The sequence below is a fragment of the Ictidomys tridecemlineatus genome, chromosome 5 (genome assembly GCF_052094955.1).
Source record: "Ictidomys tridecemlineatus isolate mIctTri1 chromosome 5, mIctTri1.hap1, whole genome shotgun sequence".
NCBI lineage: Eukaryota > Metazoa > Chordata > Mammalia > Rodentia > Sciuridae > Ictidomys > Ictidomys tridecemlineatus.
In genome coordinates this window covers 141,999,896-142,016,203 of record NC_135481.1, presented here as the reverse complement: position 1 = coordinate 142,016,203, position 16,308 = coordinate 141,999,896, and the positions used below count along the sequence as shown (strand labels likewise).

The 16,308-nt window shown below is 51.8% G+C and overlaps 1 protein-coding gene across 3 annotated transcripts in view; it reads left to right on the top strand.

Annotated features, from left to right (window-relative positions):
• The window catches only part of Rgma (repulsive guidance molecule BMP co-receptor a), a 39,920-nt gene extending 34,615 nt beyond the window's left edge, over positions 1 to 5,305 (top strand). For all 3 annotated transcript variants that reach the window (XM_005320108.5, XM_040276343.2, XM_078051222.1), the window contains exon 4: positions 2,797 to 5,305. In XM_005320108.5, coding sequence (XP_005320165.1) covers positions 2,797 to 3,504 — 708 coding nt within the window. In that variant the 3' untranslated portion in view covers positions 3,505 to 5,305. The remainder of the gene's footprint in view (positions 1 to 2,796) is intronic.
• The last annotated feature ends 11,003 nt before the right edge of the window (positions 5,306 to 16,308 follow it).

The window sequence follows — 16,308 nt, the reverse complement described above, 5'->3', positions numbered from 1 at the left end:
TAGCCTGCAGCTTATACAGCACCTCCTGCCCTGTCTTTTTAAGTAATGGGGAGAATATAAGGTGGTCCTTCTGCAGAAAACCTGGCCCAGGCTCTTCTCTGTCTTCCTCAAGACCCTGTGGCTGCCACCACTTCCTGCTTCATCCTTAACTTTACACCAGTGTGGGGGCGTGCAAAGCACAGATGGCACAGAGCCAGGAATACCTCCAGAGGCCCTCACCACCTTGTGGGCTTCCTCAGCCTAGAACATTCTGCAGCAATAGGCACTCTGCAGGCCTCAAACCTCTGCCCCAGGCTGAGACCACTGTCTGCTTTCCCTTGGCCTCCAGGACCTTGGACAACAGGGCTCTTCCTGTTTATGCCTCAGGCCATCTAAAGTTGCATCCAGAGGCTTCCTGGTCTGTGACTTTGCCCCAGGCCCTAGAAGACCCCATCTGGCTTTGACTCTCCTGCCTGAGCTGAGGTCTTTCTGCTGGATGCCCCAACTTCTCTCCCTGATTAGGGTTACTTTTGGCTTGCTCTGGTTTCCAGGTCCTCTGGGGCCAGGTCCTCAGCATATACCTGCTGTTAGGCCAGAAACTCCCTTAGTACTTTTGAGCATTGCCCTCCACCCTGAGAGCCATCCTAGGCTGTCATCATGCCCCTTCAATGACCACTCCCTGCCCCAGAGTGTCCAGGTAGAGGCCAGCCACAGCCAGACCATATTTGCCATCAGCAATCTCCTTCCATTTGCCTGGGTCCCTTCGCCCTGCAAACCCTTTCCCAGTAGGAGGGCAAGGAATTGGGGCTTGGCATTGAGAGTGAGAGGATAGGTCTTGGGAGCCTTGAAAGGCCAGGATGCCACCTTGCCCTCCACATCCCACTGGCTCCAAGCTGGGATTCCGAGTTCCTACTCTCTCGGTCCAAGAGAGCAGTGCCTTTAGGGGCAGCCAGAGCTCCCCATGGCACAACAGCTGATCCCTGACAGCAGCCATGGGGAGTCCCAAAGGAGTTATTTCTCTCAGTTTCACTCATGTCTCCAATCCATATAGTCTATCTGTTCCTGGAAAGAGCAACCAGACACCTTACCAGGGGTGACAGAAGGAAACTCCTACTCTCAGCACCCCCCTCCCCAGCTGCTTATCTTGGACCCTTCTCCCTGGCCTCATACTCTGTGCACAAAAGAGCCCAGAAGCTGCAAATCCAGAAACTAATTCCAGCTCTGCCTCTTGCTGACGGTGTGGCTTCCGGCAAGTCACTGTACCTCTTTGAGCCTGTTTCCTCATCTGTAATGGAGGGTAATGTCATTGCCCTTGCAGTGCCCCAGGAGACTCACACACCAGACCCAGTGAGTGCATCTGTACAGGTGGTTCTCAGGTTACTAACAGGGTCACTGGACCATCCATTCCTCTGCTCCAGCAGCTCACTCCAGCTGTAGGCTCCACTGGAAATGGGTCTCCTCGCTCTGGCTGGCTGTGCCTGCAGCCTGAAGCCTTGGTCTCATTTTGTTGATCAGTATCTTCCATCTTTGCCTCTTGTTTCTGCTCCCCTTCTCCAAGGCCTAGTTTGATGTGACCCCTTACAGCAGACTTGGGACAGTGGCCTTTGTCCTCCTCTACTTGCTTCTGTGGATTTTGCCTATTCATTCTTTCTCTGAGCATCGGTTTCCTCCATCCATCTGCTGTTCAGCTTAGCCACTCGCAGTCTTTCAGGAAGTGTGCTGCAAGTGCCACAGGTTCCATGCAAGATGATGTTTGTGGGCCATATCAGTTTCCTATTGCTAATGTAACGAATTACCATACATTAAGTGACTTCAACCAACAGAAATTTATCCTTATAATGCTGGAGGGCAGAAGTCCAAAATGAGCCTTACAAGGCTGAATCAAGCTGTCAACAGGGCTGGTCCCTCTAGAGACTCCAAGGGGGAAATCCATTTTCTGCATCTTGGCATTGAGGGTGAGAGGTCAGGGCCTGGGAGCCCTGAAAGGCCTGAGTACCACCTGGCACTCAGCATGGCCCTGCCTCTCTGGTTCCAGCCTGGGATTCTAAGTTCCAGCTCCCTTGGTCCAGGAGGGCAGTGCATTTAGAGGCAGCCAGAGCTCCCTGTGGCACAACAGCTGGGCCCCGAGAGCAGCTGTGGGAGAAGGTGGTTCTTTCTCTTCCAGTTTCATTCATGTCAGCAATCCTTGTAGTCTACTTGGTGGCTTCTGGCATTGCTTGGCTTATCCCTACATCATTCCAGGCTCTTCTTCCAAGCTAACACATCCTTCCTGTCCTCCTTCCCCATCACCTCTGCTCACTTTTGTGTGAATGCTTGTGATTGCATTTAGGACTCACCTAGATCATCCAGAATGACACAGAGATCATTCTTCATCTCTGTGTCTTTAACTGAATCACACCTGCCAAGTATCTCTTGCCGTAAAATCTAACACTGGCAGGTTACAGGGAATAGGGGCCTATAGCTTTGGGGGCCACTTGTCAGCTGCCACAGTGGACTCATGACTTCTTGTTTTGAGTGAGTTTTCTCTCAAATGAGCTTTTATGTTTATTCGTTCACATCTCTATGTGGTCAATGAACTGATTTTCTGTCTAAGGCAGTGACCTAGTGAGAAACTTTTTTTTTTTTTTAAGTGAAAAAAGGTCCGTTGTTTTAAAGAAAAGTATCACAGTGCCGGTGGAGCTGAGCTGTGGCCATCCTGGGAAAGGGAGGGTCAGTGAAACCCTGGGGCACTCGGGACCCTCCTCTCAGGCCAGAGCACCTTAAGCCAAGCCTTCTCTGGCCTCGCCTGATCGCTCTCCTCTGCCTGCTTCCCCGCAGCTCACCATCATCTTCAAGAACTTCCAAGAATGTGTGGACCAGAAGGTGTACCAGGCCGAGATGGATGAGCTCCCGGCAGCCTTCGCCGACGGCTCCAAGAACGGCGGGGACAGGCACGGGGCCAACAGCTTGAAGATCACGGAGAAGGTGTCGGGCCAGCACGTGGAGATCCAGGCCAAGTACATCGGCACCACCATCGTGGTGCGCCAGGTGGGCCGCTACCTGACCTTCGCGGTCCGCATGCCCGAGGAGGTGGTCAACGCCGTGGAGGACCGGGACAGCCAGGGCCTCTACCTCTGCCTGCGGGGCTGCCCGCTCAACCAGCAGATCGACTTCCAGGCCTTCCGGGCCAGCGCCCAGGGCCCCGACGCCCGCAGGCCAGTGGCCGCCAGCCCCGCCCCCGCGGCCCCTGAAACGTTCCCCTATGAGACGGCCGTGGCCAAGTGCAAGGAGAAGCTGCCCGTGGAGGACCTGTACTACCAGGCCTGCGTCTTCGACCTCCTCACCACAGGCGACGTGAACTTCACGCTGGCCGCCTACTACGCCCTGGAGGACGTCAAGATGCTCCACTCCAACAAGGACAAACTGCACCTGTATGAAAGGACTCGGGAGCTGCCGGGCGGGGTGGCCGCTGCGGGGCAGCCCCTGGCCCCCCAGCCTCTCCTCAGCACCCTGGCGCTCCTCGCCCTGCTGCCTGTGTTGTGGTAGGTAGGCAGCCGTCATGAGGATGCGGAGGGATGCACAGACTCCACCCCCAGCCTTGGGGCTCCTACTCCTCAGTTCGAGGGCTGGGGACACCAACAGGGTGCGGACTGGCAGGCACACTGTCTGTGGGCCAGTGGGCTGGCAACTCTCAGGAGTAGAGGCAGCCGCCGGCCGGGTGACCCATGGGACGGTTTCCTCAGAGCTGTCTCTGGCAAGGGCTTGGGGGATGTGGGGCCCCGGCCCCTCTCTCTAGTGCACGTGACAAGATTGTGGTGATAGGTGCTGTGATGTTTGTGACAGTAGAGCTGTGTGAGAGGGAGAGCAGCTCCCCTCCTCCCCACCCCTGCAGTGTGAATGTGCAAAACCCAGCCCCTTAGGCTGAAGCCCCACCCCACCCCTCCAGAGAGACACTGGGAACAGTCAGAGTCGGCTCCTTCTGCCCCTTGCAATGCACTGAAACAGGCCCGGCTGACTGCTGCACGCTGATTCGTGGGGCCACCTGCGCCCACTGCACGCACACACACACTCTTATATGAGCACACTCGCACACACTAAGCCTGCGGGGACACCCCAGCCAAGCTGCACAAGGCTCCTTCCCCAGACTGGGCCTCCTTAAGGTCAGGATGCCCCCAGAGGGTGCTGTTCAACATCTTTAGCAAATTGACGTAACCTTGTGGCCAATAAGCTGTGCCCTCCTGTTGCCTTTCTATCTGTAGCCTCCCTGGGAGCTGGAGGGAGACCACTGTGTGCATTGGGCTGCCATGGGCATGGGTTCAGGTTCCCAGGCGCCTGCCCAGACAGCCGTGCAATTGAACCATCAATGCATGTCAGCACGTGGTCTAAGCAACGCCACTCACAGGATCCAGTGCCCTTCTCTGGCTCTGCCCTTGGCCCTTTCGCTACTGTGCTTAGGAAATTGAAGTGCTTGGTTCTAAACGTCTACACAGAGGAGAGATCTCTTGACTTTGGTTCCTTCCCCTGCAGCAGATGCAAGAGCTCCTCGGCAGGGGAGTTCCAGCCCAGGGCATGGGCAGGAGACGCAGTGGATCGGGCCAGCTGGCCTGCCCCGTCCTCTGCTTTCTCCTCACCAACCTCCTGGCTGCTGGTCAGAAGCCCTACTTTCCACCCTGCCCACCCACGTCTGGATTCTGAGGGGAGTAACAGAGTCTTAGAGGCCTCACAACCCTGAACTTTCCGGGCAGGGTCTCCTTCCCAAGCCCTGTGGCCACAGAAGAAACCTGCCACTGGGAACCCTGAGTCCCCCTTTGTTTCAACCCAGGGTACCCATCCACAAAAACCCAGAACAATTCCCACCTCTGCTGCTATTCCAGAGGCTCCCAGGGACCAGCAAAGGGCTGGCCTTCACTCCCAAAGGTGCAGCCGGCCCCAGTGGGCAGTCCTGCCAGTGGCCCTGCAGCCCTACTCCCCTCCCATCAGCATCTGCAGTAGCCCCTCTGCTGCTCCCCAGGGACCTCTCATACACTGGCCAGGAGGCTGCGAAACCTGCGTCTCCCCCCTTCCTCCGAGAGGTCCTCCTCCCTCTGCCAAAACCACATGGGCTGGTAGGAGGGGCTCACCCAGCCCCTTCCTCTCCCTGCTGGGTTTATAGATGATCCCTATGTTGGAAGTAAAAAGTTGAAGCACTTTATTTTGGTTGTGTTTGATCACATTCTGCTTGGAAGTGGGGACCCCTCACTGCGTCCATGTGTCTGCGACCTGTGTGGAGTGTCACCGCATGTACATACTGTAAATTATTTATTAATGGCTAAATGCAAGTAAAGTTTGAGGTTTTTTTGTTTTGTTATTTTCTGTTAATTGGAGTTTGTTTCTGAACAGACTTTGGTTCCTTTGGGGGAGTGGAGGGTTGACTTGGTGGCAGATGTCCCCTTAACGGTTAATGTGTGGAATAGGAATGTGTATGTTCGAGTGTCATGACGACGTGTGGAAGATACAGAAACATAACAACCAGAGTCATCTGCCTCTCTTAAAATTACTTTTTTTCCTTATCACAAGTCATTTGGGGCACCTAGCAAATCCAGATTCCCTTGTACAGTGGACGCTGGAACATAATCCTGCAGACAGACAGCCAAATGGTGGAGGGACATAAAGTGCCTCCTGGGATAAGGTTGGGGGCTAGCCTCAGTTCCAGGATGACTCCTTCTCAGCCGGCAACATCATCTAGGAGACTGGAGACTATGGCTGCCACCCTCCCCCCAGTCCCCTGCTCACATAGCACAGGAGCAGAGTGGTAGCCCTGCAGAGGGGACCACCATGTACGTCTCTGGGGCCAGGTTTACTGCTCGCTGTGATCACATCTCATCCTTAAAATCTACACAGTGACTCTGGAATGAATGTAGATCCACTTCATAGAAGAAACAGTTCCTGTGAGATGAATTGACTTGCCCAGGGTCCCTTGGCAAAGGTAGATGCAAGATGTTCAACTAGATTAGTTTTGCTCAAAGTTCCTGCTCTTAGCCCTAAATGCCATGAAGAAGAGCAACGTAATTAAGCCAAGCTGTATATCCTGCCGTCTCCACCTTTCCAGTTGTGTGACCTTGGGCAAATCATTTAATCTCTCTAAGCCCCAGTTCCCTCCTCTGTCAAATACAGGGTGCCTATCACATAGGGTTGCTTGGAGATCACTGCAAAGTGCCTACCATGAGTGTTCACTGTGGGTAGTGGTGTTACTCCAAAGCAAGAGAGATCGGATGGAGTGGGGCAGAGTGGGAGCAGGAAGCCTGGGCTGGGGATTGAACTGAAAGGCTAGTATGAAGAGGAATACAAAGAATGATCATTTACACATGTCCAGGCAGAAGAAGAAGTCCAGAAGTAGGAAGGAGAAAATTCTAGAGCCCTGTTCTTCCATAGGCTCCCAGAGAAAACATGGCAATTGGGTTTGTAAGGAAGAAACCAGTCTGGAAGTCAAAGCGAACGTGCACATTTTAGCCAGCACCCACTCTGGCAGTAGGACGGGTCTCCCACACTCAATGGTAAGCAAGAGGTAACAGCCGGAGCAGCACGGAGGTAGCAGAGCCATTGGCACTGATGGGCTCAGATCACGGGGAAGCCAGGGCACACAGAAGGGGAAAAAAGGATAAAAGTTTCTTGTTCAGCATCAGAAGAAAAGCCTGTATGGCACTTGCCAGAAAATATTCTTGGTTTGGAATGTTTTCAGGACCCTAAATTTAATGGGCAGAAATTCTTTCTCAAGTACGGTGCTACTACCAGTTGCCCTTATGAACATGAAAATTTTCATTTCATTGTGAATATGGAACACAGTGTCTTGAGCTAAATGACTCCCGAGAAGGTCTTCCTCTTCCTCTGCAGGATGAGTTGAGGAGACTCCTCACCACCAGACAAATGGAGGCCAGTGAGCTTGGAGGTAAGAGCATTAGCACCACGAGGTGGGACACCTCTCCCACTCCATCCAGACTTACTGATGTAGCAAGAACTCTGGGATGGATGCTGGGGCTGCAGCTCAATGGTGGGGCATTTACCTAGCCTGGCCTTCAACCCCAGCGTGGCAAAACTAAATAAATAAATAAAAGAACTCTTGGAGTTCTTGTTTGGCAAACCAGAATTTGTAAGGATAAAAGACAGAAAGGGCCCTTAAAACAAATGAATGACATTCATTTATAATGAGGGAGCAAAACTATGGGGTGAAATAATTCCCAGAACACTTGGGCAGAGGCCCATCAGAGCCGGGCACCAGTCATGCCTGAGACTGGCGCAGAGCGGGGGGGGGGGGGGGTGGCCCTCGGCGCAGGCTGACTTGGCATCAGAACTGGCTCTGTCTGTCACTGGCTGTGTGGTCTCTCTTGGATCTTTTTGAGCCTTGCATTTCTCCCAAGGTCCTTATGGAAACCCAGTGAGCTAATGCTCGTAAATTCCCTTGCACGTGGGCCCTGGTACAGTGAAAGTGGAGGACCCGTCTCTTGGCAATGGTATGTACTCATTTATCCATTTAACAGCTTCTTGTATGTGCCCAGCATTGTGCTGGGGGAACACAGTAGGGACCCAAAATAGGCCACCTTGCATTCTCACTGGGGAGAAAGTCAATAAACAATAGTTAACCAGATCTAACATCCCGGATGAAAAGCACCCAGAAGAAAGGGAAGCAAGTTGGTTCTGAGAGGGGATGAGAAGTTCCTCGTTGGTGGGGCCAAAGGTACCTCGGAGTCACTCACCTGTAAGAATTTCCAGGGCAAGCTATACAAACAGCTAGAGAGAATGTTCTGCTCAGGGAGGAATGAGTACAGCAGACCTGGTGCACTCAGCTCAGAGGGAGAGTTTAAGGGGCAGCAGAAACCCATGTGACTTCTTGGCAATGAGTAGACAGAGGTCGGTCCCCAGTGAGGCCACAGAGTGACAGGAGCCAGGGGAGGACTTGATGTTTATCCCAGTTGCCAGAGGAAGCCACTGAGACCTCTGCACAGGGCAACGGTGTGTCTGCCCTGGGTCTCAAAGGAGTTCCAGATGCTACATAAAGGAGGCACTGTCAGGAGGGGTGCGAGTCACAGGCTATCGTAGAAGTCCCAGGCAGATGCAGTGTGGGAGAAGATGCAAAATGATGGGCTTTGGGGTTAGTGTGAAGGTGGAGCTGACAGAGCCAGGGAGCTAGATGCTAGAGAATAGACCATTATACCATCCCCAAGTGTGGGCTCTGAGTACCAGGGTGAAGGTGGTGCCCCTTACTCCAGCTAGGAAGATCTCAGGAGGTACAGGTTTGGGGCAGGTTAGAAAGCATAGGTAGCTGGGCACAGTGGCACATGCCTGTAATCCTAAGGGGGCGGAGGCAGGAGGACCACAGATTTGAGGCTAGCCTCAACAATTTAGCAAAACCCTGTCTCAAAAAATAAGAAGTACTGGGGATGTAGCTCAGTAGAAGAGTGCTGGAGAGAGAGAGGGGAAAGGAGGGAAGGAAGGAAGGAAGGGAGGGAGGGAAAGAGAAAGGGAGAGAAAAAAGCATGGGTGCTTCAATTTGAAGTTTTAAATTTAAATGATGTAAATTTCTTTCTAAGCAAGGCAGTGTTCACCAAATAAGCTTTCCAGCTCTCACCTGTTCCCTGGCCCAACTTATCCCCAGAATGACTGATGAGAATGGAGAGAGGGCATCTTGAGGGGGAGACCCTCCTCGAGACTCACCTGCCTGTGTCTCCCACCAGACACACAGGGTGGGCGCCATGCTTTATCCATCTTTTCCAGTGCTCATCCCTTAGGTTTGGTCCAGGAGCTACATCTCTTTGGTCTGATTCGTTGTTGAACTCTTAAAACAGTGGGAAGAAGCCCGTGAGAAGACTCCCCCCATAATATAATCAGAAGTTGAAGGACCTCTAGCTTCACAGAGGTTCCAGCAGTCTCCTGAATCTACGGAGTCAAGGCCTCTCCACCTGTTTCCTCAATATCTTGGCCATTTGATTGTTTCCTGCTTCAGACATGATGTTAGTTCCAGGACCCTGAAGGCAGGGGAGCAGAGAGCAACACTCTTAAAAGTCCCGGCAGGATGGACTTACCAGATCTCTGCAGGCAGCTGTGTGCATGCCCTGGTCCTAGTGGTGGCAGAGTTGTTTCTGAAATCAGAAACGAGATTGCAGGCAGCCCAAGCCCTCAGGCCAAGGTGGGCATATGGCCCAGCATCATCCTGTCCTTGCCCAGGGTGACCCTGGGATGGCACATGGACTCTTCTACATTCAAACTCAAACCAGCTCCCTGCACTCTCCCCTGCAAGGATTGGAGCCCTTGCCAGGCCCTTGCCATAGCAAAATGTACCAAATCAAACAGATCTGCCAGCAGAAGAACAAAGATGTGTTCAGAAACTGTCAGGAAATCAGTCTTGAGCTCACTCTATCTATTCCTCCTCCTTAAGGACATAGTGCTAAAGCTTGGGCCATTAAACCAACCCCCAGTCCCCTGCTTGAGGCCAAGCAGTGGCCTGGGGAAGTGACCTTGTGTTTGGTGGCCTAAATGCTCAGGGATGCGCAGTGGCAGAGAAACCCCTGGCAGAGGGAAAAGCCCAGTTTGACCCAGGGTCCCAGTGCTGTCCCCCACTGGCTGCATGTCAGAGGAGTTGTTGTCATTGTTCTCAGCCTCCTGTCTCAGCCATTAAGGCACAGTGACAGCACCTCCCTCACAAGTCACCTGCACACTGAATACCACGTGTGTGGCACACGTGCTCTCGGGAATTACAGCCACTGCTGTCCTTCAGCAGCCCCACGGACCTGGAGGTGCCTTCCTCTGGGATGGCCTTTCCCTGCCCATCGCTCACTGCCCAGGTCCACCTGGCCACAGGGCAAACTGTGGTCACACCCATTTTATGAGCTGCCACCTTCGCTGTCCTCCTGCAGCCACACCTACCTCCTTGACAAGTAGAAATGAGGTCCTACATTTGAATCTTGCCCTTGAGTCCACAACAATCCTAGAAGGCAGAAGATCTTGCCCTAGTGAGCAGGTGAGGTTTAAAAGAAGCCGACTGGCCTGCTTAAGAGTTCAGTGACAGTCTGGGAGAAGAGTCAGCCCACCCACCTGTCACTCCACCTGCACCCACTCAACCACCTGCTCTTGGCTTGAGGGCAGAGAGGGAGCCTCAGGAACCCCCAAATAATGGTGGAGTCAGTCTAGATATGGTTCAGGGAGGAGCAGGGAGAGGAGGGAGACCCCCAGCTAGAGGCTCAGTGGACCCCAAACCTGGAGAAGAGAGAAAGTTGACAAAGAAGATCATGGCCAGGAAAATGTCCCCAAGATCTGAAGCCTAAGAGGCTCAGGGTCTGAGGAGTAGCGCAGGGCACCAGGGGTTTTCAGCCAGGTCACTGTGGGGCACAGCCATGTGTTCAGCAAATAATTAATGAGGCCCAATGATCTTAGGTGCCGATGGTGGGGACACACACTGCTGTGAACAGGGTAGACGATGCCCCCCTCCTCATGGGGATGACTTCTAGTGGTGAGAGAGACAGACAATAAGCAAGTCACAGATGTGCAGGAGCCCACCTGGTCCTCTCAGAGCTCGGTTACGGGTTCTCTGATCTTGACCTTGAGTCACATCCTAATTGAATCTGAGCCTAATTGTTCTCTGCAACAAACGAGGGGCAGCTGGGAGAGCTGTATGAGAGAGCACCAATGAAAAACCAGTTGGGACCTCAGGAAATGCCATCGAATGAGATGGTGACAAGAAGGGGGCTGGAATCTAGGTTCCGACCAACATTCTCTGCTTAGCCAGATTTACTCATCCTCCCCGGGACTTTTCAACTAGGCCTTGAAACTTGGGCTCCTGTGTTTGTCTCTGCATTGTCCAAGAATCCCACACATCTGATGGCCCTCCACATCCTGTCTCTACCACCTCCAGGTGATATCTGATCACCCTGGCCTGCCTTTAGCAAGAATCCTGGTAGATCGGTTTAGCCAGAATTCCATTCTCACCAGAAGTTTCCTCTTAGAAACTTCCATCTACGGACCTCATTCAGCACCTTGGACAAATTCCCACTTGCTGTGTTTTGTGCAGAGTTGAACACAATCCCCTTCCCCCCTTTGCAAAATTCATTAGAGGGGTCCCTACACCTATGAGATGATCCCCATCTTAAATAAAGTTCCTTATCATCTTTATTACATGTCATGAATAACTTTTCTCTAACTGTCCTACCACTTCCTAGCTGTGTGATCTCAAACGAGTTATCTTACTAACCTCTCTGGGCCTCAAGAGCTTCGAGTGAAAATGGGGGATAAGTCCTACCTCATGGATTATTATGAGGACTAAATGAAAAAATACAATAAAGCAACAGGCCCTGGGTTTAGCACCCAGTAACCCTTGGTAGATGACAGCTTCTGCTCACATGTCCATCACATCAGCTGCTTTGTTTACTACAAGTGTGGGTCATGACCACCCGATCAAGGTTCCCAAACAGCCGTAATGTACAGACCATGCCTAGGCCAGTATTTCTTCAGGCCCTCCAGGGCTGATTTGTGTTAACTTTATTATTTATGAGTCTAGCTAGAAACTATTGCTCCTTTTCAACTATAAAAGCAAGACACATTTACTAATAAAGACTAAACAAAACCATAAAATTCAAATGAACAACATTTATTTAAAGTGATTGATGATGATGTTTGAGGACATCAAGTAGGCCCCTCCACATGAGGAGGGTAGGAGTGCCAGGGCCCAGGCTCTGGAATTCTTGTCATAGATGCCAAGCAGTGACAGCATTCCTGTTTGCTTTCCACTCTCAGATCCTCTGAAAACTGTCAGCGTGTCTCTTCCAGGTCACCCAGGATAGCTCTGACCTTTGACATCAACACAGCCGAAAAGTACTCGGGTCCTTCCCTCCCTTCCAAATTCTCTAGAATTTGCTTAGGTTGATCCCACTGACCCCAGTACTGGGATCAAAACTAGTATACCATTGAGCTACAACCCCGCCATTTTTATTTTTGAGGCAGGGGGCTTGCTAAGTTGCTCAGACTGACCTTGAACTTGCATTCTTTCTTAGCCTCCCAAATTATTACAGAAGTATGCCCCTGTACCTGGCTTACATTGATTTTTAAAAGATGAGGATGTAGCTCAGTGATAAAGTCCCTGGTTTCTATCCCTAGCACCACACCAAAAAAAGGTCTCTTCCCATCAAACACTTGAAACCTTACATCTGGAAAGTACACATGGTAGAATCAGTTTACTTGGTTATTATCTGCACCCACCTATCAGGATGGAGCCCAAAAGGAAGTGCAGGAAGCTTCATCAATCTAGGTTAGGGGTCTGGATTAATACATAATGGAGTTTAAAGAAGGAGGCAAAGAAATTGTGGCTTGGGGGCAGTGGAAGCTCAGAGCAATGGAGGGAGATGTTGCTCTAGTTGGAGCCAGGAGGCCACAGAGTTTTTATATCTGGTGTCTCCAGGGCAGGGAGGGCAGAGATGTGGGCTGAACCTCAGAACAGGCCACTGGGCATCAGCTTGGTCTCCCTGAGGGCGGGAAGCCTCTAAGTGTCAATCATACAATGACCATTCACCCTACATGGTGTCAGGCATGTGCCAGGCTCTCTTCTCCCATCAGAGAACTGACATCATCTCCCCGGGTTCTCAGGCATATACACCAAACAACCTGGGAGGGTCATCATCTGAGTCAGGGCCAGGTGGTCAGAGATGCTGCCAAATTTCAAAGTAAGTGGTTTTTCTAGAGCCCACCCAAACCATCAGCCCCACTGCTGCAAGGGCCCCAGATCCCTCTTTTGCAAGTTGGTTGAGCTTTCTGCCCTGCTACCACCCCAGCTCTTTCTACTCCTTACCCACCAACCCCACATATACAGCCCTGCACCCGAGCGGGACAGCAAAGACCATGAGCCATGTGCCCAGCAGAGCTATCCCAGCCCAGCACAGCTGTCCCAGGTGCTGGAATACTGATAACACCAGAAGGGTTCACAAATTACCTCTATTATAGGCCTACAGCAAGCTTGCCTCCCTAACATTCCCCTAGTCCTTCCCACAATCCAACAGATAAAGGATTATCATCCAGCTCAGTGGGAGCTCTCAGGAAGCTACTTTTCAGCCCCAGAACCAGCTACTAACAGCTTCAAATATCAACACCTCCCCCTTCGGAGTCTAGGAGGCTGAGTAGGGACCTGAGCTCTGGCCCAGCCCCCAGCCTGCTGAACCTCCAGAGAAGATAGCACTGTGCCCTCCATTTCAACATGCTCCCCTCTCCGGATACCACCCAAAAGAAGGCCCCTTGTCCAGCAGCTGCCTACAAGGCCACTGTCCAGCCAAGGACCAGGATACCCAAAGTTGGCAAGGAGCAAGCCTAGTGAACTGGTACTGCATTCACCTTCCCAGCATCCCACACCTGTGGAGCAGGAGTCAGAGATGCGTATGAGCTGGTCCATGGGGAAGCCCTCATCAGGTGAAGGCACCAGAGTGGGCCAGAGGCTCTGAAAAGACCAACAGGAATGGGCATGGGAACAGCAGAACCAGGGGAGGCTGGTCAGAAGAAACCAGCAGGAACAGCAGAGTAGTGCCCTGTGGCTCCGTTGAGGATGTAGCTCAGTGAAAAAGTCCCTCGTTTCTATCCTTAGCACCACATGGTCCCTCGGACAACCATAGGGAGGAAGGAGTAGGGACAGGTTGGAGCACGGGAGCAGGACCCTGTACAGACCTGAAAAATGGTAGGATTGAGAGGGTGAGGCAAAGCTATGCCAGGCAGCACTGCCTCTCAGGATTTTGTCCCGAGAGGTGGTGAGGCTCTCTTTCCCTGAGGCCTCAACACTTTTTCTCTTCTTGGTCCCCTCTGACACTTCCTTCAGGGATAAGGTGACTTTATGTGTCTTGGACTCTGCAGCCAAGAACAGAATTTCAGCCTGGCCTTCCCTGGGGCTGCCTTCAGGTGTTGGCTGACAGGCAGGCTGCTTGTGAACCTCTGCTGCCCTCTGAAGGACTGTTCTAGAATTGCATCTACTCAAGGGTTTCAGAAAAATACAGTGCATGCCCCAGCCAGGGATGGCAAGAGGTCTCTGAGCTCCAGCACCTCAAGATGCTCCAATATCCATCCCCCTCTGATAATGACAGGTGCAGAGCTCAGTTGGAACAGAGGCAGAGTTAAAATACAGGTATTTCACCCACAGACCCACATCCCCCACCTAAATGGGTCCAAGTGCCCTCTGAACCCCTCTGCCAGAGCTCAGCCCCCAGGCACCTTGTCTCTTAACTTTGGCAATTATCTCTGGTGCTTATGTGACATTTCATGTTCTTGCCATTTACTTGCCTCCCCGACACCTCACCACACTAGACTATCAGCTCCAAGAGGACAGGGGCCCCGTCCTCCTGATGCTCAGTAGAAGAGCTTATTGGACTACGATCTCCTCCAGATGAAGCAGCTCCTGCTGTACCCTCCTGCGGGATTGGTTCAGTCTCTTGCAGAACAAGCTGCAGCTTTGCAGGGGCCTCTCCCTCAGGTTGAGCTGAGCCTGCCCTCCAGGTCAATGAGTTCCCTCCTGGGCCTCCCCTGACCTTTTAAACTGCCCTCTGGCTCTCTAACATTACCACCTTTTCCTTTTCCACTGTGCATACACTCCTGTAAAGCCATATCAACCCCAGGAAGATGCCTCCTTCATCTGCAAATGAAGATGCAAAGGCAATCTACCTCACTGTACCCAAGGAAGGACCAGATAGGGACAATGTCCTGGCCCCTTTATGACATCAGGGCCTTGAAGGTCTCCATTGTGACTGTGCTTAGACAATTGCTTAATTGCATGAAAGCGGTTAAGATGAAAATAGCATGTTTAAAACTTCTATGGGGCAACTGGCCCTGAGAAAGGGTATTATTCTGCACATCTTGAGGTAAGAAGCCTGTAGACTCATCCATGTCACACAAAAAAAAAAACAAAACAGAGAGCAGCTTGGTCAGAGCGAAATCAGGTGGCCTGATCACACTTGTCATCTCCACATATCACATGGCCACAAAGCTAACTAGAAAACCCTAAAGATATGGACCCTGGGGGAAAGTCTTCCCAGCAACAGAGGACCGGGCTCCACCAGCACTGGGGGCTCTGCAGTAAGGCCAGTTGCATCTCTGCCCCACTTCACAGAACAGAACAAGGCAAGCTGGGACCTCAACAGGGGTTCCCACCTGAAGAGGTGATGGAAGGAGCTGGTGCAAAGGCTTTCCTGAGGGCACAATCTCCAGTGCAGAGCTAGTCCTGTTGCTTTAGGAGCCACAGGTTGGAATCTGGAGTCCAGACTGTCCTGGCAAATTGCAGAGAGGGCCTTAGATTTCAATAAGTGACCTTTCTGTTGGAGCTAATTGAGGAGGGCTTGCCATGATGCCAGACATGAGACGCCCGCCAGGGAGGAGAGAGGGAGGAAGGAGTGAGAAGGCGGGGCTCTATGCCTGCTGCTTCCAGTAAAAGGCAGGCGTTTTGGCAGTAGGCTTCAGTCTTGTTGCTATTGTAAATCATAATAAGCGGATTATTGCAGCACTTGTTCTTAAAGTTTCCCCAAATTGTTCCAACTGAGTTGTGAATAGCAGCAGGATTATGGGTAGAGTTTATTTATAGGCAGGAAGAGCCCTCAGTGCTTTATCTTCCACTCAAAGACTCCATGCACTGTAAGCCCATCTCCCCTTCCTGCCCAGCCCAGGTTGAGCAAAGCCCCTGTACCCAAGTCCCCTGGGGCTGGCAGGGTGGAGTTGCAGCAGTTGACCCCTCAGCTGCTCACATGAGCTTATTTGGTATGAAAAATAAAGAGCTTCAAAAAGACTTGAGTTGGGTTTCCAAGTCAACTAAGTATTAGTAAAAACCTTTGGGTATGGGCAAAATTTCTCCAACTCTCCTTCCAATGGGGATCTCCACCCGCAGGCTGGGCCACCCTTCCTCTGTCTGGGCTGCACCAGGGCTGGGCCTTCCCCTGTGCCAAATTGCCAGAGTTGACATTTATGTCAGTGTTTCCATTATAAAATGCTTTTTTCCTCCTTCAAGAATATATAATCCAACTGTTAAATTAACTCTCAAAGCTGCAGCTGGCAAAGTATTTTTATTTCCTTTCGGATAGAAGGTGCACCTGGCCAGGTCTCCCCAAGATCCTCCCTGGAAAGACTACCACTGGGAAAAATAAAGAGTTTCAGCAGCTCTAGGTCATCCTCATGAATGCAGGGCTATGGGCCGTGGCCTAGGGTTGCTTGGCCAGGGAACTGTTAAAACAACAGCTACTCAGGAATAAAAAATCTTAGAAACCTGTGGTGTCATGGCCTGGAACCAATAACAAAAGGCTCCATTGAGACTCCAAGCTTGCCAAAATACCTGTACCTGACCCAGCACCCAACAAGGGAAGCACTCAGCAC